General features: G+C 48.3%; 1 protein-coding gene across 1 annotated transcript in view; it reads right to left on the bottom strand.

Moving 5' to 3' along the window:
- CRACR2A (calcium release activated channel regulator 2A) overlaps window positions 1–3,523 on the bottom strand; it is a 142,749-nt gene extending 139,226 nt beyond the window's left edge. Inside the window, exon 1 of the mRNA XM_083181633.1 lies at window positions 3,292–3,523. Coding sequence (XP_083037759.1) covers window positions 3,292–3,483 — 192 coding nt within the window. The 5' untranslated portion in view covers window positions 3,484–3,523. The remainder of the gene's footprint in view (window positions 1–3,291) is intronic.
- Between the last annotated feature and the right edge of the window lie 19,576 nt (window positions 3,524–23,099).

Genomic DNA, 23,099 nt, shown 5'->3' with positions numbered 1-23,099 from the left:
GTACATCTAATTGTGTTAAACAGCCTACTAGTGACTCTATATATGAAATTTATATAAATTTATCTGCATATGAAATGCTGTGTTACTACTGTAATGTTCCAAATCTTAAGCAGATACAGTCAGCGCCGCCGAGAGGTATGCCGGGCCCAGGTAAAATTGTGGGGATGTGGCCTAATAGTGGGAGGTGTGACCGCCTCCTGTGATTAGGCCACGCCCCCAAAATGTTTAGGATGATGAAAAAATACTCTAAAATAGAGTGGGGGTGGGGGTGTTATTGAACCCCCCCCCCCCCTCAGCAGCAGCAAACACCTGCAGCATTTGCTGTGCTGACAGCATGCTCAGCATGAGCTCTCACGCTGTCAGTGAGACGCTCATACTGAGCCTACTGTCAGCACAGCACATGCTGTGGAGGTGTGTGTTGCTGCCTGGGAGGGACGGAGACGGAGGGGGTTCGGACCAGGGTTCCAGCAAGCCCATGCCTGGGTAATTAGTACCCGCTCCCCCCCCCCCCCCCCTCTTGGCGGCCCTGGATACAGCAACAGTCACTCATTGCATATAGACATGCCACATATCAATTTAATCAGCAACAGCTACCTGTGAGCCATTTTCTCTTCATTTTACTAATATTTAATGGAAAGTCACAAAAAAGACACCAGGCACTAGCGATTCACACAGAGCTCACTGTGACGCTTCAATAACACAGTGACGGGCTTAGGAATATACAGACCATTTTATAGAGCCAAAGTAAATAACATACACCTATCTAATCAGCCTGATCTTAAAGAGTCTGGTAACTCAGACATGTGATGCTATTGTAGCTAATGAGTCATGAACAATAAAGGTGCGTACACACGGGGGCGATTTTGTCCAAAATCGCTGGAAATATGGTCGCTGAGCGACCATATTACCCGCAATGGGAGTGTGCACTGGCGATATATCGCCGGGTGCGCGCTCCCGTTTTTGCCCCTGTGGTGATCGCTGGTCGCAGGAACATGCTCCTGCGACAAGCTGATTACCACTGCCGGGCTCCCCCGGGCAGTTTCTTTTTCTTTTTCATCAGTGACCATCTCTGGTCGCTGATGAACAGGAGAAACTGAGCAATATATCTCCCCTGTGTGTACACAGCATTACATTCACTTAAGAGACTTTAATCATTCCATGTCAAGAGCTACTATATATTTCTGTCAGTAGTTGACCAAATAACAGCTGAAAAGCCAATGGTTTCTTAAGAATATTATTGATCAATATCCAATTTCAAGCGATAGTTTTCTCCATGGCTGGTATTATTTCTCCAGCTCCAGGGGTTAAATATTTTTAAAAACAGTGCTGGGCCTCCTGCTATAGATATACATAGAATTGTTCCATAGTCTGTCATAGTTCTGCATTATTTGTGAAATTCACAAAGACAACCAAATTTACTAGAATATTTAAAAATGTTAAATGAAAAATGTACAAGTAACATGTTTATGTTTAAAAACATATGTATAAGTACCAAATGTTATTTGTTTTAAATACAGTCCTTTTAAAGCCAAAATGAACAAAGTTCTAGGTTTATTTTATTTTAGGAAGGTGTATGAAATATCAAGCTTATACCCCTTTCACACAGAAAATGTTATTCCCGGGTGAAGCAGTTCCACCCGGGAATTTCATGAAATACACGGGTCCTTTTTCTGTGTGAAAAATGTCAGTCTGGATCTTAAATTACGGGTCTAAGACCCTGCAAATGACCAGGGTCGGAGACCCGGAGTTTAAGATCCAGGGTGACCCTTTTACACAGCCGAAAAACCTGTGTAAGAGCAAATCTCCTGGTCTGTATTTTAGGGGGGGGGGGGTCTGACAGCGAGCTGCCGAATAACCCGGCGCTTTAAATGCCAGGTAATTGCTGGGTTCTTCAGCCACCGCTGTGTGAAAGCGGTATTACTGTTCATTACATGAAGAAAACTATTTCACTGCTATTTCCAGCATCGTAGATCTACATAAACTGACTACTACTGGCCTATACTCATACATGCCTACCTGGTGATGGCAATCATACATTACCAGGGAAGTCCAGGAACAGAGCATTTGGGACAGGTTTGGCCACCCCTGCTATATTGTATATACTATTTATTGTATGTCTTGTATGTACAATAGATAATACACATTTAAGGAGTAGGCAATTTATGTTTTTTTTTCTAACTTATAGCCGAAGATATGAGCATGTTAAAATGACTGCATGCAAATTCTGAATTTTCCCATTTTTCTGAAAAGTGTTACAAACTTTTCCTCTCTAGTGAATATAACCCCAAAACAGTATTTATATTTATTTCGTTTTTTACTTTTTTATTATTATTATTATTATTATTATTATTATTATTATTATTATTATTAAATCCTCATCTACTACACACACAAGTTATCCCATAATAGAGGATAAAGGACTCCAGTAAAAAAGAAAGGGTAAAAAAATCGATTAATGTCTAAACCTCCTAGCAGGTTTGAAGGGGAATAATAACAGCAGAGGCATTCTAAAATAAATAATAAACAATAACATAAAAATAATGTACACTAGCTGTGGCATCAGAAGGCACAAGGAGGTTAAGGGGGTGCATGTCGCACCTGGGTTTAACCCAGGTGTTATCCACCGAGGGGGGGGGGACAACAGTGGCAAGTCCTGTGCATTGGCATGGGCTCGGATCTTCTTACTGTGTAGAAACTGTCACTGCAGCCACAACAATCTCTGGGGGCAGCCCACAACTTCTGGAGTTTTGCCCCCCCCCCCCCAAGGCCACGCCCCTCATGTAAGGCCACACCCCTCCGTGACACCATGCCCCATGTCTGAGACATTGAAGCAAGTGGCACCCCTGCACACAAGGAAAAAAGTTTAGATAAATAGATGATATGCTACCCAAAAATTTCATATAAATAATGCCCCATTTTACACCACACCTCGGGCCTGGGTTATTGCTGGGTTGGGGACATGTCAACCCGGGTCGGGGCACGGTGTGAAAGTACCAAAGCTTATAACCTGGGTCAACCAACCCGGCAATTCGACCCAGGTTATAAGAAAGGTTAAACCTGGGTCACCCTCTGTATAATCGGTGAATCGGGTTTAATGTGAAAGTGCCAGACCAGGGTCGGTGCTGGGTCGGACCTGGTATCGAGATGCCGGGTCGGACCTGGTATCGAGATGCCAGGTTGGACCCAGCATTGCGATGTGAAAGAGATAATAAGATTTTTTTTTTATACTTTAGGAAACTTATCTCCAGTACTAGGACTCATTAACTCTAACAATATAATGGCTGCTCTTACCTGCATATCACGACGTGCGATGAAGCCTCTATCTTCAATATCACAGATCCGGAAAAACTCGTGTGCCTTCCCCAGCATTGTCTGCTGGCCAGGGTCATGTCCCTTTGTCCATTTCAGTTTATCTTTAGGTGCCTCGTCTCCAGGTCGCCTGTGCCTGGCTGGAGGCGTTGCAGAATGTTGAAGAGTGGCCATTATACCTGGCAGAAGTAGTGCGAGCCTCTAACTCTGATCCAGAACCTAGATGTTAAAGGTAGAAAAAAAAACCCATTGAAGGTGCATTAGTCTTGCAGTGATGCTTCTGATCATCTCTTAGCAACCGTCTCTTTAATTAGCTATGAAAGCCAGTGAAAAAAAGAAAAAGGGCTTTTTGAAAATCCCTGCCTTGGACTGTTCCTTTAACAAAGTGGACTAGAGCACACAGGAAACGCAGACGGAGAGGTGCGACAAAAGGACATAATTATTTCTCTCTAGATTAGAACATAAGAAAACAGGTCATAAAGGGGACTACGCTGTTTCTTATTAGTACTGCTCTTTTATTTCTTTATAATAATCATTTTATTTATATACTGTAGCGCTCTTTCTGTGTTCGGTGCTTATACAGCACAACATTTAGCATTGCGGCACATTTATTATTATTAAACTGATATTCCTGTTTAATAATCTATGGTTTCTCCTGTAACCATAAAGAAAGTAGTAGATAGTTGTTCACAAAAGTCTAGTTAAATAATAAAAAAAGAATTCTATATATTTCTATCTGCAAACATTTATTCTGCACAATTATTCACATGCCGGGACAGTTCTTCCAATGTAGAGCTGTCCCAGTAAAGTACCGATTACCGGATTTATGACATGGACGTCCTATTGCTCATGAGCTGCATTTGGCCAGATCCCTCTCCAGTGGCTTGTTACAAAAATAGATGGCATTGCATATCAGGCTCAAGCTCAGGAGAATGATGCTTTCCGAAGCTTAAAGCATAGCCCCAACCAATGGTCTCACCCTCATCCACTTCACTACACTTTAATATCCCCTAAATGCAGCTGCCAGGCTGTACATTCTTCGAAGACCCCCCACACACACACACACACACACACACACACACACACACACACACACACTGCCAATCCTTCAGAATTCAATTTAAACTCCTCACTCTCACCTACATAGTTTTTTTTTTTTTTTCATCAATGATTTTTATTGATTGTAAAAGTACAGAACAAAGAAAAAGGGGGGGGGGGGGGACTGTGAAGACATCCGGATATCATCTGGTGCACAATTGAAAATATACTTTTAACATCTACATCGGTATTGGGTGGGTCATCAGAATACATGGGGGACAGAGGAGATACTTCTTTTTTTTACACACAGTAAAGGTAGCAGAATCACATAAATATCTTATCCACATAACAGCAGTGATTGCATAGGAATAAACTGTTCAAGGTGAGTCAATGCTACAGTAACATCTGTTTTCTCATTGAGGCTAAATTGGAGGGGGTCACAGCTAGTGGATGTAGAGACATATTGCTTTCCTTCTCCCTCTGTCATGTAGAGATGTCAAGCGTTCCAGCGAATGAATGGCGATGAGGGGGAATATGAATATGGCATATGTTCTGTTTCCATAAGAAAGTGGAAATTAGTTTTCTGTCCAACCTTCGTTATGGAGGGAGAGTTGGGTTGTTTCCATTGTTGGGCCAGAGCTGCTCAGGCTGCAATAAGTATATGGTTCAGGACATATCTAGTATGTGTGGGAGTGATATCTTTCATTATGTGAAGTAACGCCAATGAAGGATCGGGGGAGAGGGTGATATGTAGTACCGTTTGAATCAGGGAGAACACCTCCAACCAATATTTTTGTATAATGGGGCAAGACCAGAAAATATGGAACAGGTGGCCCACTTCTCCACAGTTTCTCCAGCAGTCTAGAACACGATGTCCAAAAACTGTGTAGCCGATCAGGTGTCAAGTATAACCTATAGAGCAGTTTAATATGAATCTCAGTATGATTGAGACACCTGGACATCGAGTGAGAAGTAAGGAAGATTTTCCTCCATTGGTCGGGGGATAATGTGATATTTAGGTCCGATTCCCATTTATTCTGGGCACTTGATTTGGAAACAACAATAAGGTCTAAGAGGGTTTTATACCAAAATGATATATCCCCTGTGGAGTTAGGTAATGATAATCTGGTAGATATTATTTTGGAGGTCATATCTGAAGGTGTGGATAGTGTGGGGAGTGACTTCCCACCAGTGTTGAATCTGGAGATAATGAAGGATGTGCTATCAATACGAATACGAATTGCCGTATTTTCGGGATAGTAAATGTCAAAAATAAGTGTATTTCTGGATACAAATACACCTATTTTTTTACAAATTTCCTTTAGTAAATTTCCCCCTAGATATCAGTTTCGTCAAGGTTCGTAAGGAGATACCAGCTATGTCAAGAGAAGGGGAAGACAACCCGGCGGAGAGCTCGTCCCATAATTGTAATGATGCCCAAGTAGATGGTAGGAGATTAGGGGCTTTTGGTCGGAGATACTTTGGGATTCTAAAAAGGTCGGGTATAGGGAGTGGTGTGGTAGCAGATGTTTCAAGGGGAACCCAACATGGTTTATAGTCAGAATTAGTGTAGCATTTAATTTGAGCTAATATGCATGCTTTCTGGTACAATGTTAAATCTGGTAGAAAGAGGCCTCCTCTATCTTTTGGCAAGGTCAATCTTGAGAGGGCTATTTTCGGGGGTTTCCCTGCCCAAAGTATACTTCATCATTGTAGCAGTGCAGGAAGCAAGTTCTTTTTTGGGGAAAATATAAGGGATTGTGCAAAAAAGGTACATTAGTTTAGGTAGGAGGGTCATCTTAAAGGAGACCATATGGCCCATCCTGGAGATGTCAAATGCAAGCCAGGATTTTGTTAAATTGGAAAGCAAAGTAATGATGGGGGAAGATTTACTTCAAACACTTTAGAAGTTCTGGCGGGAATACAGTATTAAGACCCAGATAGCGGATCGAAGATTTCTGCCAATTGTATGGGTATCTAGTACGGAGTGTATGAAGTGAGTCAGAGAGGTTGATAGGGAGGGCGTCAGTTTTGGTAGTATTTAACTTGTAGTAAGATGCCGCACTATATGCATCTAGTATAGAATGAAGATAGGGAAGTGTTGTAATAGGGTTTGTAACGAAAAGCAAAACGTCATCTGCAAAAAGGCTGAGCTTTTGATGAGTGGAACCAATGCTCAGTCCTGGAAAGTTAGTGTCATTCCGGATGGCAGCTGCAAGGGGTTCAATAGACAGGACGAAAATTAATGGGGATAAGGGGTACCCCTGACGTGTACCATTGGAGATGGGGAATGGGTTGGAGAGAAAGCCATTGCTGAGAACCCGGGCCGTGGGGGAGCTATATTGTGCTAAGTTAGATGTAAGTATGCGATCCCTAAAACCAAAGCGGAGCAGAACTTCATGCATATATGACCAATTTAAGCGGTCGAAGGCCTTCTCTGCGTCAAGGGACAACAAGAGGAGGTCTTGATCTGGGGCTAGGGAATCAATCAGATTAAATCCTCTGCGGGTGTTGTTTGATGTTTGTTTGGAGGGTCTCTCCTACATAGTTCTTACTCTCCCCTTTTAATTTCCTACATCTCCAAACTCATCTCCCTCAACACTTCTGCCCTTCTTGGTCAGCTGAGGTCCACCACCTCTCTCAGCTCTCACCCTCAAAAACTTCTTTCATGCAGCCCTCGGGCCAAATGCACTAAGCTTCAAAAGTTATAAAATGGAGAGTGATAAGCAGCCAGCCAATCAGCTCCTTCCTGACATTTTTCAAACACAGTCTGTGACATGGCAGGCAGGAGCTGATTGGCTGGCTGTTAATAACTCTCCATTTTATCACTTTTGAAGCTTAGTACATCTGGCCCCTTGTCTCTACTCCAGTCACCAGGGCTGCCATCATGTTGGACTGCAGGCACTGGCGTCCAGAAAACCGAGGGTTGTTTTAAGCAGGAGGTGTCATAAACCACCGAAGGTGCCTGAGCTGCTGGCACTTTAAGTACCAAGTTGTTAGGATCTGACTTTGTAGGGATTAGCCAATCAGGGATTAGGGTGGAGCTGTCTATGCTTAAAGCAGAAGGAAGTTAAGGTGAACTTCCTCTATGATCCAGCTTTCCTAGGAGAAGGTAGTGCTGTATCATTGCTCCCTGTCCGTCCTCCATCTTGTTTTCTCTATTCACCCCTTTTGTTCTATTTCACTCCTTTCTCTCCTGACATTTTCCTCTCTCTTATACAGTGCCCCTCTCTGGTAGTAGTGCTGACTGCCCACGGCCTAAGTCATGCCGCGCCCCAGCCAAGTTGCCCGCCCCCTCCACGTTAGCCCACGATGCCGCCACGGCCTCCCCTGCTGCTGCACCGCCAGCCCCTGGTCCTGCGACCCGTGGGCGGGGTGGTAGGCGGTCGGCTGCAGCCACAGCGGCCGCTAATGACGCGGCCCTGCACGTCGCGGTGCCACAGCAGAGTACAGCGCGGCCTCATCCGGTGGCTCACGGAGGGAGAGGGGGACAGGGGACAGCCAGCGGGGTGGCCAGCAGGGCTGCACAGGGGCGTGGGGGTTGGGGGGCCCCCAGAACTAGGCCCGGGGTCCGCTCCGGGGATTTGAGGCAGGGCACTGGCAGCACAGGGGCGGGGCATCCATCCGGTATACCAGTGCTGGCTAGGAGGGCACAGCAGGGGCCTCCGGGTCCTGTAGTGGCGCCGCTGGTAGCTGACCCTGTGAGTTCTCCCCCACTGCCTGCTCCTGATGCACTGGGCATGTCCCCTTTGCACAGGGCAAGGGTTCAGTGGCTGAGCAGAGCCAGGCGTCTGTCCCAGCGTGTGCGCAGGGCCTCTGTGCCTGTGGCATCTCCCCCGGCAACGGCAACACCGGTGGTGTCTTCCAGGCAGGGTCTGCAGCGTTTGCTGTGCAGCGTTTAGTGTCCATGCTCAGCCCCTTGATAGGGCAGGCCCCCAAACAAGGGCCTGGAGCGAGCCCTGTGGCAGAAGGAATGTTCAAGAGGGTCAACCCTAGGAAAGCTGGAGGCCCAGACGGAGTGTCTCCATCTGCCCTCAAGACCTGTGCAACACAGTTCGCCCCTATCTTTACCAGGATTTTCAACACTTCACTAGAAATGTGCAAGGTCCCCACCTGCTTCAAAGCCTCAATTATCGTCCCGGTTCCCAAGAGCTCAACTGCGAAAGACCTCAATGACTACAGGCCGATTGCACTAACATCAGTGGTCATGAAAGTGCTTGAACGTATGGTGCTGAACCACCTGAGAGTTGTTACAAATGCTCACCTCGACCCCCTGCAGTTTGCCTACCGAGCAAACAGAAGTGTCGAGGATGCAGTCAACCTAGGGCTGCACCACATTCTACAGCACCTGGACAGTCCAGGCACCTATGCAAGGATACTATTTGTTGATTTCAGCTCGGCATTCAACACTATCATCCCTCACATCCTGGAGCCAAAACTCCGTTCACTAGGAGTCCCAGAACCTACATGCTCCTGGATCACTGACTTCCTGACTGAAAGGAAACAGGCGGTGAAAGCAGGCGCATTCATTTCAAACACATGCACAATTAGCACCGGTGCCCCTCAAGGATGTGTCCTCTCCCCCCTGCTCTTCTCCCTCTACACAAACGACTGCACCTCAGCAGAACAGTCAGTAAAAATTATAAAATTTGCAGACGACACAACGGTTATCGGCCTAATCATGGATGGAAACGAGTCGGCATACAGACGGGAGGTGGATCGGCTAACTAAATGGTGTAGCGGAAACAACCTTGACCTCAACCCCCTCAAAACAGTGGAGATGGTGGTGGACTTCAGAAGGAAACCAAATGCCATGCATCCACTCATAATATCTGACAGAGTAGTGTCGAGGGTCGACTCCTTCAAATACCTAGGAACAAAGATTTCCTGCGACCTCAAATGGGGTCCCAACATCATTACAACTGTCAAGAAGGCTCAGCAGCAGTTGTTCTTCCTGAGGCAACTCAAGAAATTCAACATCCCGCAGGAGCTGCTGCTCATCTTCTACACTGCCATAGTAGAGTCTGTCCTTTGCTCCTCGATCACAATCTGGTTCGGAGGAGCAAACGAGAATGACAGACGAAAGTTGCAAAGAGTGGTGAGGATGGCAGAAAAGATCATTGGGGCGGAGCTCCCCACTGTCCAAGAACTATACCTAGCCAGGGTCAATAAGCGTGCAGGAAAGATCTTGGCGGACAAGCTACACCCTGGCCACAAACTGTTTGAACCCCTTCCGTCAGGCAGACGTTTTAGGTCCATCCCAGCAAAGACGACAAGAACTACAAAAGGCTTCTTCCCAATAGCTGTCCACCAACTAAACCGTATTGAACATACCAAATACTAACTCGAACTTTTCTAGATACATGTGAAATGTATGTGATGTATGTTTATGCCTCTCTTCCCACCCCCTTTGTGTTCCCTGATTGATGCTGCACTGTTACCACAAAAAATTCCAAGCATACGCAAGTATACCTGGCCAATAAAGATGATTCTGAGTCCTCAGAGCTGAGCCAGTCGGCGGTATCAGCTCACGTCCTGGCAGCCTTAGGCCTGGCACCCCGGGATGCAAAGCGTTGAGGTGGCATTGGGGAGGAGGCCTTTTGCACGTATCAGAGATGGCAGACTGGCTTATTTATGTTTGCTGCGTGCTACTTGGAGACTAGGCCTCAGGAGCACATGAACATGGTGCGCTACATACATATGATGCAAGCCATGTTCGTGAACGAAGGGGGTACCTCATGGCAGACCTATGATGAGGAATTCCGAGGGAAGCAGTCGGGTTCTGATATCATGAAGTTCGGATGTAAGGATGTAGAGATATGGCTGGGTTTGAAGCGGTCGGCCTCTCCAGTATCTTCTACAGCCCCGGCGGTGCCTGCAGCCCCGGCTACCTCTCGCAGGGCTGCTTCGTCCTTTCGAGGGGGCTCTGGGGGGGGCCGCGGCGTGGAGGTGTTTTGCCTTTAACGGGGCGGGATGCCAAGCAGGGAATTGTTGCAGGTTTAAACACCTCTGCTCAAAGTGCTGGGGTCCCCATACAGTTAAGGATTGCCCAAAACCTAAATCAGGTGGACAGGCTCCCAAGCAGGTTCCCGGGGGCCCTCCTCAGTAGGGCTCCCTCACCGGTTAGGGGGGAGCGTATGGCCAGCTGGCTGTGCAAATACCCCCTCAGGAACGCGGCGGCATTTCTCTGCAGTGGCTTTGATAACGGCTTTCGCCTTCCCGAAGTGGGGGAGGTGACGTCCGGCTTCCCTAGGAATTTGAAGTCTGCCGTGGTAATGCAGCAGGTCGTGTTGGAGAAGGTTTTAAAAGAGGTGGCCTTGGGTAGGATGGTGGGTCCCTTTCCCTCCCCTCCAATCCTGGGCTTGGTCCTCTCCCCGGTTGGCGTGGTCCCCAAGAAAGAGGCTGGAAAATTTTGCCTTATCCAACACCTGTCTCATCCTCCGGGTCGTTCCGTGAATGATGCAATTCCTGAGGAGTTGTGTCATGTACGGTACCAATTCTTTGAAGAAGCGCTGGCGATAGTGCAAGGGTTCGGGGCGGGGGCATTGTTAGCCAAAGTCGACATCGAGTCGGCCTTCCGACTCCTCCCCCTGCATCCTGAGTCTTTCCGCTTTATGGGCTTTAAGCTTCCCTCTGGGTTCTATGTCGACAGATGTCTCCCCATGGGCTGTTCAGTGTCATGCGCGTTCTTCGAATGCTTCAGCAGTTTCTTGCATTGGTGCGTCACGCAGAGCTCCGGCGAATTGGGGATCGCCCATTATTTGGACGACTTCTTGTGCGTAGGCCCGGCAGGGTCACCGAGATGCGGGGCTTTGCTTGACAGGATGCAGCAGCTGTTTAACCATTTTGGGGTCCCGATAGCGGTGGACAAGAAGGAGGGGCCGGTTTCGTGCCTATCCTTCTTGGGCATCGAGATTGACACGGTTGTTGGTTGCTGCCGCTTGCCCTCTGATAAGCTTGCATGGCTACAGGGGGCAATAGACCAAGCTCTGGCCTCTGGTAAGTTGCGCGTGCATCAGCTACAGTCCCTACTGGGTCTATTCCACTTTGCCTGCAGGGTCATCCCGATGGGGAGGGTATTCTGCAGAAAGCTTGAACGCTCTTTAGCGGGTAATGTCCGGCCACTGTTCTTTGTCCGTTTAAATGCAGATCTGCGGGTTTGGGAGGTGTTTGTGCCGCAGTTTAATGGAGTCCTGATCTGGCCTTCGCCCCCTCGGAACAGCGAGGAGATACAGCTATTCACTGACGCTGCGGGGGGAGTGGGTTTTGGGGCCTACCTACATGGATCCTGGTCCGCCTCCACTTGGCCCGATGATTGGGTGAGGGAGGGGCTCACCAGGAACATGCTGCTGCTGGAGCTTTTCCCGATAGTGGTGGCCATGGAGCTCTGGGGTGATAGATTGCGAGATGCATGCATCACTTTCTGGTGTGATAACTTGGGAGTGGTCCAGGCCATCAATAAGCAAAGCGCGTCATCAATGCCGGTGGTGCTTTTGCTTGCTCGCTTAGTGCTCCGCTGTTTGCAAGTTAATGTACATTTTGTGGCTCGACATGTGCCGGGTGTTGACAACTCCCTTGCAGACGCTTTTTCCAGAGGCGAATGGGCGAAGTTTCGATCCCTGGCACCCGGTGCGGACCTGGTGGGTGAACCTTGTCCTAATTATGTTTGGCAGGTCATCAGGCTGGCATGGAGGAACTAGCCATGCGGGCTATTGCTCCTAGGACTTTAAGATGCTATCATTCCGGCTGGCTTGAATGGGAGCAATTCAGACTGTCCGCTCCTCAGGCAGGTAAGACTCCTTGTGAGGTCATGTTAGCCTTTGTGTGGAGTTTATACTCTGGAGGCCACTCGGTGGCAACTGTCAGACGTTTGTTGGCTGGGGTGTCGTTCTTCTCATTGCTGTATGGGAGGTCGGACCCTGCAAAATCTTTTATTGTGTCTCGAGCCTTGAGGGGCTGGCGGCGGGCCGTACCTGTGGCTCCAGATAGTCGGCGGCCGATTGATATCTCCCTTTTGCCTCCTCTCTTGGGGTCTCTGCGGGACATATGCCGCTCGGACTTTGAAGTCAAGCTATTTCGCTTGGCTTATGCCATGGCTTTTCATGGAGCCTTCAGGGTCGGTGAGCTGGTGGCTCCCTCAAGGTCTTGACCTCCTCTGCTTCTGAGGGAGGATGTGGTTTTACAGGTCGATTTGGTTTTGTGCCGCTTGCGCCGCTCAAAGACTGACCAGGCTGGGAGAGGTCGCTGGCTGTCGTTGCGGCCATGCTCGGTGGAAGGGATCTGCCCGGTGGAAATGGCTAACACCTTTGCACTGGTGCGGCCCGACCTCCCTGGAGCGTGGCTCATGCATCTGGATGGCTCATCGCTGACCAAGTACCAGTTCTGCCATGTACTTGGCGGGCTTTAGGTGCCCTTGGCCTCGATCCAAAGGAGTTTGGTACGCACTCATTTAGGATCGGGGCGGCCACATCTGCTGCTGCGGCGGGCCATTCCGACACAGAGATTCAGTCTCTGGGTCGATGGCGTTCTGCAGCATTCCGCAGATACATTCGGCCTGGTCTCTCTGTCCTGCCTGACCATGGCCCACTGGACGCATAAGTACTCATCTCATTTTAGCAGGAGTCTTGAGGTGGTCCACTTTCCCTCGGGGGCACAATTCGGTTCAATTTCAATTTGATATGACGTACTTACAGCTAGTTTACTCCGGGGGTTTTCTGTGCAGTGTGCCTCAAGGTCCGGTCGGCCATGGTCTCTCTCCTCTCCCTTTATCTCTCTTCCTCTCTCCTTATTCCATCTCCTCACATGGTGTGCCTGTGGCGCGTGGTGATTGCCTTCGCATTCTTGTTAACTTGTTTACTGACATATTGCCAGTTTTCGAGATGCCAAGTCGATATGGGTGACGGGCCACTCATTCGTTCATTGGGCTTCAAGGTCTCGGGAGCTCTTGGCTGTGTGTGTGTGTCCGCGGGCCCAGTGGGTCCGATGGATTGGTGCAAGAGGAATGCGTTGGAGTGATTTGCAAAGTCTGCTGTTGCAATCATTGCAGGACTTTGGAGTCCCTGAGGTGCTGATACTGCACTTGGGTGGCAACGACCTGGGGCACTGTACGGCCTTAGAGCTGAGGTCCGTCATTATTAGAGATCTGCATATCATTGCACAGGTGCTGCCCAGTTGCCAGATGGTCTGGTCCTCCATGATCCCAAGGAGGGTTTGGAGGAACGCCAGGTCTGGTCCCCGCTTGGATGGCGCCCATAAGAAGGTGAACGCTGCAGTCCAGCGTTATTTGTTAGCGAATGGAGGGGGCGTCTTCCGCCATGATGGCATTGCGTTCAAGCGGGACAGCCTGTATAGACCATACGGGGTCCATTTGAGTCAGGAAGGAATGGCCATCTTCCTTGATGATTTGTTCAGTTGGCTTAGTTCTAGTGCTGTGCGTTTATAGTGGTGGCGGTGCTGCGGCTTGAGGCCTAGCTGTGGTGGTAGAGAACGGTCTTGTATATTTGAAATCATGTGAGGATAGTGGGGTGCGCTCTCCCGGCATTTGATATGTCGTCAGCACATGCCCCTTGGACAGGGGATGGCTGCACCATCCGGACGGGTGGGTGTGTTTGGGAGAATTTTAACACCAGCGATGTTTGAATGGTGTGTGTGATCTTTACCCCCTCCTTTCTATGACCGTTCTTTAGGGCCGCCTACCACTTAATAGTCAGAGATATTTAAATGTCAATCAATAAATTTGACAATATATTTTAAATGCCAGCACTTGTGTCTGTCTCTTTATTTTTAGTGTTAAGTTTAGTTATAAGTTAAATAAGTTTTGTTAAAGTGTGCGGCAAAAGGGTTGCCGATGGTGATTTTATAGGACCAAGCATTGTGTGGGCCCACCAGGCTTGGACATGATAATGAGGGGAAGGGGCCCAGACTGATTACAGAATACCAGAGAAATGACACTCAATTGCTCACCGCAGCCACCAGAGTCCGAAGTTGTGTTATGTGAGCCTTGGGGGAGCGTGCAGTAGGAGCAGCACTGTCTGTGAGTGGGGTGCAGTTGCATGCTGCAGCCAGGAGAGGGACGCAGCAGCAGCATCACAGCCGGGTCAGATGAATGTGGGACACAGACACTAGCAGTCCCAGGTAGATGCCTGGCACTAGAGCTTTGAAGTGCAGACTGGTGCAGGGTGCTGATTATGTTCTACTGACTGTCCCTTTTCTATCCTGCTGGCGTTCTTTCCCCCACCGCTCTCTGTGCCATTCCATTTAATACATACTTAACTGCATATTTGTACAACCACATATTTTTTTCAGGTCCAACGCCACCAACAGTTTAGCCCCAATCAGGGGTGTAACTAGAACTCTGTGGGCCCCATAGAAAAATCTTAAAAGACAACCAACCCCCTGAGGGTGTCAGGGGGAGAGAAAAGCCTTGATGAAAACGCTGGGTGTTCCCATGGTAATTCAGCAATAACGCGGGTGCGGGGGGGGGGCAGCTGACGTACAGGGAGCCCGCAGATCTAAGACACCAGGGAGGTGTCTTAGATCTGCGAGCGCTGTAGAATGGTCGGTGACCACCGAATGATTTCGGCCCCGCACGCAAGGCTGCAAATAGATGTTTATGCTATCATGTTATTTATAAAGCGCTGACATAGTACACAGTGCTGTACATTCAGTTGATCAACTAAAGGGAGGTAGGCATATACATTGTAAGGGGTATATATACCTATGTCAGGTGACAAGCTCTCTTGCCATTCTGGGAAGCCCCTCCCACCCGCCCAGGCTTATTCCTTTTTGTAATACTTTAAGTTGGACTTTGCTCAATTTCAATTGCAATAGTCGGCTATTCAAAGCCAGATGGGCGGGAAGTCGCTACCAGCCAGCAGTCAAAGCATTGCATAAAGATGTAGCCAGGCTCATCTTTGCAGGGGTTCTACCGTCATCCCCCGCCAGCCAGAGGCGTAGCTAGGGTGGAGCCGGTGGAGCACCTGCTCCGGGCGCAGAGATGTCACCTGGCGCCGGAGACGTGCACTCTGCCACCGGCTCCCCAGCCCTGCTCGCCGGCTCCCCCGCCCAGACACTTTATTTCTCGCTGCGCTGAGTTCCCGGGGCACAGGACACACTCCTTGTGCGCCGGGTCCCGGGATCCCCACACACACTCTATTGTCATTTCCGGCCCGGGCACAGGACACTTGCTGGCGCGTCACACAGGAGACTTTCCTCCTGTACAGAAGCGCAGCAGTGGCCAGGGCAGGGATGCTATTACACAGCCGCCGCTCGCAGCTACTCAGTGCAGAGAGGACATCAACACAGCTGTGCCTGCACTGCCTGTGTTAAAGCCGGCATGAAGCTACAGTCCCGTCCCTCCGTCCCAGCAGTTAATTCCTGCTCACACTGACAGCCTGAAACTCCGGAGGAGTCCGTCCACACAGGCTGTCAAAAGTGTGTTTCTCCCTCTTCATGCTGCTGCTGCTGCTGCAGGGAGAGAGGAATGTGTCGGGAGCAGACACTTAACTGTTTGCATCCCTTCTGTTAACAGTAAGTGCCACTAAATTGTCATGTTGTCATGTTAAATGTGTATGCCTTCGTTTACCAGAGCTAGTTATTGTGTTTCCAACGCCAGTATTGAATGCTGGTGTTTTTTTTTATTATGAGATATATATATATATATATCTCATAATAAAAAAACACACCAGCATTCAATACTGGCATTGGAAACACATGCTTCACGCCCCCCCCCCCCCATATATATACGTGCACCTGCATATAATATATATATAATATATATACACATATATATATATTAATATACGCAGGTACACGTATAAATAAATATGGGGGGGGGCGTGAAACATGCCCATGCTCCGGGCACCGTGGCACGTAGCTACACCGCTGCCGCCAGCAGCCAGCTACCGCCACTCGGGAGCCCCATGGCAACGGAGCTTGGCGGGATTCCCCGCTGCTTCCCAGTCTCTATCTCCGGCGCTAGCCAGTTACAAGGATCTGGCGAGCGCCGGCCAAGGATGAGAGGCGCTACATCTGTAGGTGGTTGGAAGGACAGTGAATGTGTTTTCCCTTGTGGGTGGACAAAGGGTGCTTCCGTGCAGGTGCATTCATGCTTTGTCACATTAAATGGGGTGAGCCCAGCACAATGCAGGTTATGGAGTTAGGAGGCGGTGATCTAGTTAGAATTTTAATTTGATGGCAGATAAGAACCACTTGGCCCATCTAGTCTTCCCCTTTTATAAACATGTTAACTCAAACCATATTTGATCCTTATTTCTTTGTAAGGATATCAATATGCCTATCCCAAGCATGTGTACACAGGGCCGACAAGAGAAATCCTGGGCCCGACAAGAGAAATCCTGGGCCCCTGTCAACAACTTCCAGGGGCCCTCACGGACGGAGCTCCCCGCACACTCTGCTGACCCTTGTGAGTTCCACTTACCTAAATGCTCATTGCTATGGGCTTCATGCTTGATGCCAGGGGTTAACATGCTCTGCCCGGAGTTACATGCTCTGCCAGGGTTTAACATTCTCTGCCAGGGGTTAACATGCTCTTTGTCATGAAATTAACCTGCTCTGCCAGGGGTTACATGCTCTGCCAGGGGTTACATGCTCTGCCCGTACATGCTCTGCCCAGAGTTACATTCTCTGCCAGGGGTTAACATGCTCTGCCAGGGGTTACATGCTCTGCATGGGGTTACATGCTCTGCCAGGGGTTAACATGCTCACATGACGGGCTCTCAGCAGGCCCTGGAGTCGGAGAGCGGAAGGACCTCTGTGATGCTGCTGCCCCCATGCCAGCCCACATCCGCACTCCCAATGCCGCCGCTAAAAGTTGACTACAGCGCACTCAGACCTAGCGTACTCGCCACCAAATTAAAAAAAAACTGTGTTTCAAGACCCGGACCCCTCTAACAGGCCTGGGCCTGGGTAAACTGCCCCCCCCCCTCCCCTCTCAGCACCCCTTTCCTCCCTCTAGTTTCAGTGCATGTCCTCGTGTTCTGCTGCTCCTCTTCCTGTGAAGAATGTCTCCCACCTGTACCTTGTTAAAACCCTTGATATATTAGAAAGTTTCTATCATGTCCCCCCTTTCCCTTCTCTGCTCTAAACTATACATATTAAGACAGTGGCGTAAGTTTGTCCAAGTTGCCCGGAGGCAAAATGAGTATTGGTGCCCCCACCACCACCACCCCCCCCCCCCACACACACACACACACACGTTTTTCAAAATATATATATATATAGTCTGTTAGGAAATATATATATTATATACTGTATGTATATACAGAGAGAGAGAGAGAACACATATATATTTCAGAACTCAGCCACAAAAGCGATTTTGATAGCTTTCATTTAATGGTTTTAAACTGGCAGTGGTGGAGAGGTGCCCCCTTGAGAGCAGGAGCCCGGCGGCAGATGACTCCATTGCCTCCCAGAGTTCTGCCTCTGTATTAAGATCTTTTAGTCTTTCCTGGTACGTTTTGTGATGTAGGCCATGCACCATTTTAGTTGCCCTTCTTTGTACAGTCTTTAATGTATTTATATCCTTCTGGAGATATGGCCTCCAGAACTGAACACAATACTCTAGATGAGGTCGTACCAATGACCTATACCCTTGATGGCTAACCTTGACACTCCAGCTGTTGTTGAACTACACATCCCAGCATGCTCTGCTTCAGTTTAGCTTTTTGGCCATGCTAAATCTGATGCAGAGCATGCTGGGATGTGTAGTTCAGCAACAGCTGCAGTGTCAAGATTAGCCATCAAGGACCTATACAGTGGCAATATTACTTCTTTCTTTCTACTGCTGATACCTCTCCCTATGCAACCAAGCATCTGACTTGCCTTCTTCATTGCTTTGTTACATTGCCTACCTGCCTTTAAGTCCCCTGAAATAGTGACACCTAGATCCCTCTCTTCCTCAGTAGTTTCCATTATAGTGCCATTTATACTATATTGAGTCTTTGGATTTCTGAGACCCAAGTGCATGATTTTGCATTTTTTGGCATTAAACTGTAGTTGCCATTCTCTTGACCATTCCTCTAATCTGCCTAGATCCTCAATCATTTGTTTTACCCCTCCTGGTGTGTCTACCCTGTTGCATACCTTTGTGTCATCTGCAAAAAAGGCACATTTTACCCCCAATTCCATATGCCAATAAAGATATTAAAAAGCACTGGTCCTCCAAGTACAGATCCCTGGGGTACTCCACTTGTTACCTTTCCCTCCTGTGACTGCACTCCATTTACTACAACTCTCTGTTTTCTGTCCTGCAACCAAGATGTTATCCATTCAACATCTTAGAACCCAATCCCAAGCTTTCAAGTTTATTTAACAGTCTGCGAAGTGGGACAGTGTCAAAAGCCTTACTAAAGTCTGGTGCTAGCGCGCGGTAGCGCCTTTCTTTGCCATCCTTCCACTTTCAGTTATTAATATCAGGTTAGCCAAACAATAAATTACTGTTGACCTTTTAAATCTAGCAGTTGGTGTCCCTGTGGTTATTTCTTGTCTGTGTTGTCATTCTTATTATAAGCTAGTTCAAATAGATAGGTAGAGGTGTGTCACAATAACATAATGGGTGCCTTATATACAAAGACATGGAACAGTACGCAAATGTGGCTCTGTCTAAATGAGCTTGCAAACTAAACAACGGGATAATTTTGGCGCCCCCACCCCAGTTGAAACACAGGAACCCCCTGGGTAGCTGGCTGGGGGGTCCGTGCGGCGCGAAGGGTACCTGCAGTCATGGAGAGGTCCCTGCTGCGCTGAGTATTACATTGACGGGGTCCCTGCAGTGACCTAGAAATAACATGCTATCCGCATAGGCGTGCCCAGCCCATTTTCTTAGAGGGTGCACCATTGGGGGGGCGTGTCCATCACCACCTACTGGGCGTGCCCATCACCGCCTCCTAGGTGTGTCCATCAACGCATCAATGCAAACTTAATAGAAGGTTTTGTATATGCTCTTCAGAATTAATCATCCCCCCCCCCACATAGCAGCAATAAGGAAAGCGCCGAAGGCGCGCTGCAAACGATTACACATAATGCCACACACTCTATTGCCTCTTACACGAAATGCCATATACAGTAATGCCCAGTCCACATAATGCCACACACCATAATTCCCATCACACATAATGCCCATTACATATTATGCCAGGGCTTAAGAATTTTTTGTAAAATATGGGCAATAGGTACAGTGCCACACACATAATGCCCATTACTTATAATTTCCATATTAGTGCAGGAAGGGAGAGAAGAGGGAAGGAGAACGCTTACTGTCATGGCCCTGTGTGGTGTGCGCTCAGCTCCTATGCTGCTGATCAGCTCACACCAGCACTGACGGATATTTGAAATAAGGTGCTGGCTCAATCAAAGCTTGCCGCCTGACAGCCAATCGCTAACTCTGGCTGGCGATCCGCCAGCTCTGACAGGCTGGCAGACAGGCACCTTATTTCAAATGTTCATCAGTACCAGTGTGAGCAGCTCAGCAGGCACTGCTGATTTATCAGGCCCTGGTACCTCCCTGTAGTTTTATTAGTATATAACAACCCCCTCCTTGTAGTTCTGTTATTTAAATGTTGGCAGCCTCCACACCCACAACCCCCCCCCCTCCAAGATAATTTAGTTCTTCTGTTATATTACTGTATGATATGTTCTAATATTTATGTGCCCTCCTTCCCTTAAATTAGTTTACCTATGGCTTGGCTTGGAGTCTTGCTGCTACCAGCGTCATTCATTCATGAGTCCTCCTCTCCAGTTCAGTTCACTGCTCAGATCACTCGTGTCTGAGCAGTGTCTTCTGGCCCGCCCCCCATTCAGCAACAGGCAGCCTCGCGATTGGCTGCCTGTTGTAATGCTGACCGTGAGGAGGAGCAACCCGTCCGCACATATCATCATTGTTTTCGGTATAACCTGCGTGCCCGGGCACGCACGCTGGAGCCACATCCTCACTGTGACCACAGCACTGCAGTGCTCAGACAGCAGCCAGCCTGTCCGAGCACAGCATCCTCACTGCTGCGGTGCAGTGCTAATGCAAATGTGCGGGGGGATGTGCACCATAGGCGTGCGCACGAGGGGGGGTGCCTGTCATTAGGAGGTGCCTGTGCGCACCCCTGGCACCCCCCGTGCGCACGCCTATGGCTATCCGGCAGACGGGAATCGCTTCTGACTTTGAAACACGGCCGCATGCTGATTGGCTGAGATTCAGCCAATCAGGGTGCTCTCTGTAATTAAGGCCACACACCATCACACAGCGTAATGCCTCAAATCACAGGTGTGTGATAAAGGGGTGGGGCAAAGATGACACCCAGCCCATTGTACTAGGAAGTGGATGATAGAATGCAAGAAAGCCATTCACTTGCTTGGGGGTATGGGGGACTACCAAAAGATTTTCTGAGGAGAGTAGGTTTGAACTTCAATTACAGTTTGTACACAAACTTTTTTGTGATGCATAAATCAAAGATTGTTAAAAAATAATAGAAAGGAAAATTGGCTGATGTAGAAAATGGAAAAAAAATTGTAGACATAAAGAAATGACTTAGTACCTGTATTTGTTACATCTTGCATAAACACTTTTCTTCGCAGACCTATGCCAACAGCTCTTGACACACAGAATGTCAAGCTGCATATTACTCGATGTTACAGAATATAATACTCTATGAAACCAATTTAAAGTATGATTCATTTACAAAAAACAACAGTATTATCCACTCTTAATCCTTGTAAGAGCTATTTCACACGCTCCGGCTCCTGCCGGGCAAAACCCTGTACGGCCAAAAGTCGTGCCGCACACACTAGTTAATAATGGACACGATTGTGTCCATTCAAATGGGACGGCCCGGCCACCCGGTTGCAGCCAGATCCCACCACTGGAAGGGACGGCTGCCGGGTTGTGGCCATCCCCTCCATTGTAAACTTCTCATTTCACCTAGCCTACATTACTCTGTTACATTTTTTGGGAGAAAAGAAATGAGACAGATACATTTACATTACAGCTCTTACTAACTGCTCTGGGGCTCATCTACATTTGGATATACAGGTTGAGTATCCCTTATCCGAAATGCTCAGGACCTCGAGCATTCCAGATAAGGGATTTTTACGGTTTTTGGAATACTTTTTTTTACATACTTACCTGTCCCCTGGTGGGTCCCCGATGGTCCCTCAGCATCCATGGAGTCCTCCGGCATCCACGGCAGGCCTTCAGCTTCATTTCCGGCGTCTCCAGCGGTCCCACCCCCAAACGCCGCTTTCCTCTCAGTCAAATTGCGAGGGGACTGCATTTATGATACATACACATATTGGCCCTTATTCAGATCTGACTGCAGTACAAATGTGTTTGGAAAATGGGCAAAACCATGTGCACTGCAGGTAGGGCAGATGTAACATGTGCAGAGAGAGTTAGATTTGGGTGGGGTGTGTTGAAACTGAAATCTAAATTGCAGTGTAAAAATAATGCAGCTAGTATTTACCCTGCACAGAAACAAAATAACTCACCCAAATCTAACTCTCTCTGCACATGTTACATCTGCCCCACCTGCAGTGCACATGGTTTTGCCCATTTTCCAAACAAATTTGTACTGCGATCAGATCTGAATAAAGGCCATTGTGTTGCTATTTCTCCTCACACATGCACGATAGATAGATAGATAGATAGATAGATAGATAGATAGATAGATAGATAGAATTCCTTTATTCGTCTCACAATGGAGAAATTTGCAATTGTTACAGCAAGGTTCAAGTACAGATAAGAGTAATAGCATAATAATAAGAACACACATAGGGGGAGATTCTCTAAAACTCGCTGCCCAGCTCCGCCCCCCTTTGCCGCCCATCGCAATCATAATTATCGCATATGTTCTAACATATGCGATAATTATAGCAAAGGACAGCTCTTGCGTTAAGAGTTGTCCTTTGTGGTGAGAGTCGCCGGGTCCCAGCAGGTCCCGGCGGCTTCCCACACCCGGTGCTGCTGCTGCTGCGCCGGGCTCTCCTTCTCCCTGCACCCGGAAGAGGATCAGTGCAGGGAGGAGGTCCGGGCAGCACAGCTCTGTGCTGCCCGGACACAGGTGAGTGGGGAGGGGGCGATGCGGGGCGGCGGGGATCCGTGCGGTGCGGCGGAGGGTTTGCATAAGAAGCCCATTGGCTTCTATGGGGCATCGCCAGATTTTTCTGGCGATGCCCCCCGCCGCGGTAACCCGGCGGGGGATGCTTAGAACATCCCGAAATGCGGTAAAAACCCAGATAACGGGGTTTTTACCGCATTTTTACCTTAGAGAATCTCCCCCATAATAAGATAAGATCCAAACAATATCACTCAAGAATCTAGGAACATGCAGGTCTTCTTCAGACCATGACAGTTGTACATTATAATTGCATCCAGAAGAAAAGATCTGCGATATCTCTCCGTTGAGCATCGAGGATGAAGCAACCTATCACTGAAAGTGCTACACAGATCCGTCAAAACATTTTTGAGAGGGTGTGAAGCATTATCCAATAATGATCATCTTGCTGATCATTCTCCTCTCACCCACAATCTCTACAGAATCCAAAGGCATTCCTAGGACAGAACTGGCCTTCCTTACCAGTCTGTTTAGTCTCTTATTGGTGGCTGTTGAAACACTGCTGCCCCAGCAGACCACTCCGTAGAATATGGCCGATGCCACTACACAGTTGAAGAAGGTCTTCAGGAGCGCTCCCTGCACTCCAAAGGACCTCAGTCTCCTCAGCAGATAAAGTCTGCTCCGCCCCTTCCT

The sequence above is a fragment of the Crinia signifera genome, chromosome 4 (genome assembly GCF_055691185.1).
Source record: "Crinia signifera chromosome 4, ASM5569118v1, whole genome shotgun sequence".
Lineage (NCBI taxonomy): Eukaryota > Metazoa > Chordata > Amphibia > Anura > Myobatrachidae > Crinia > Crinia signifera.
The sequence above is the reverse complement of the archived record's forward strand: the minus strand, read 5'-3'. Positions and strand labels throughout refer to the sequence as shown.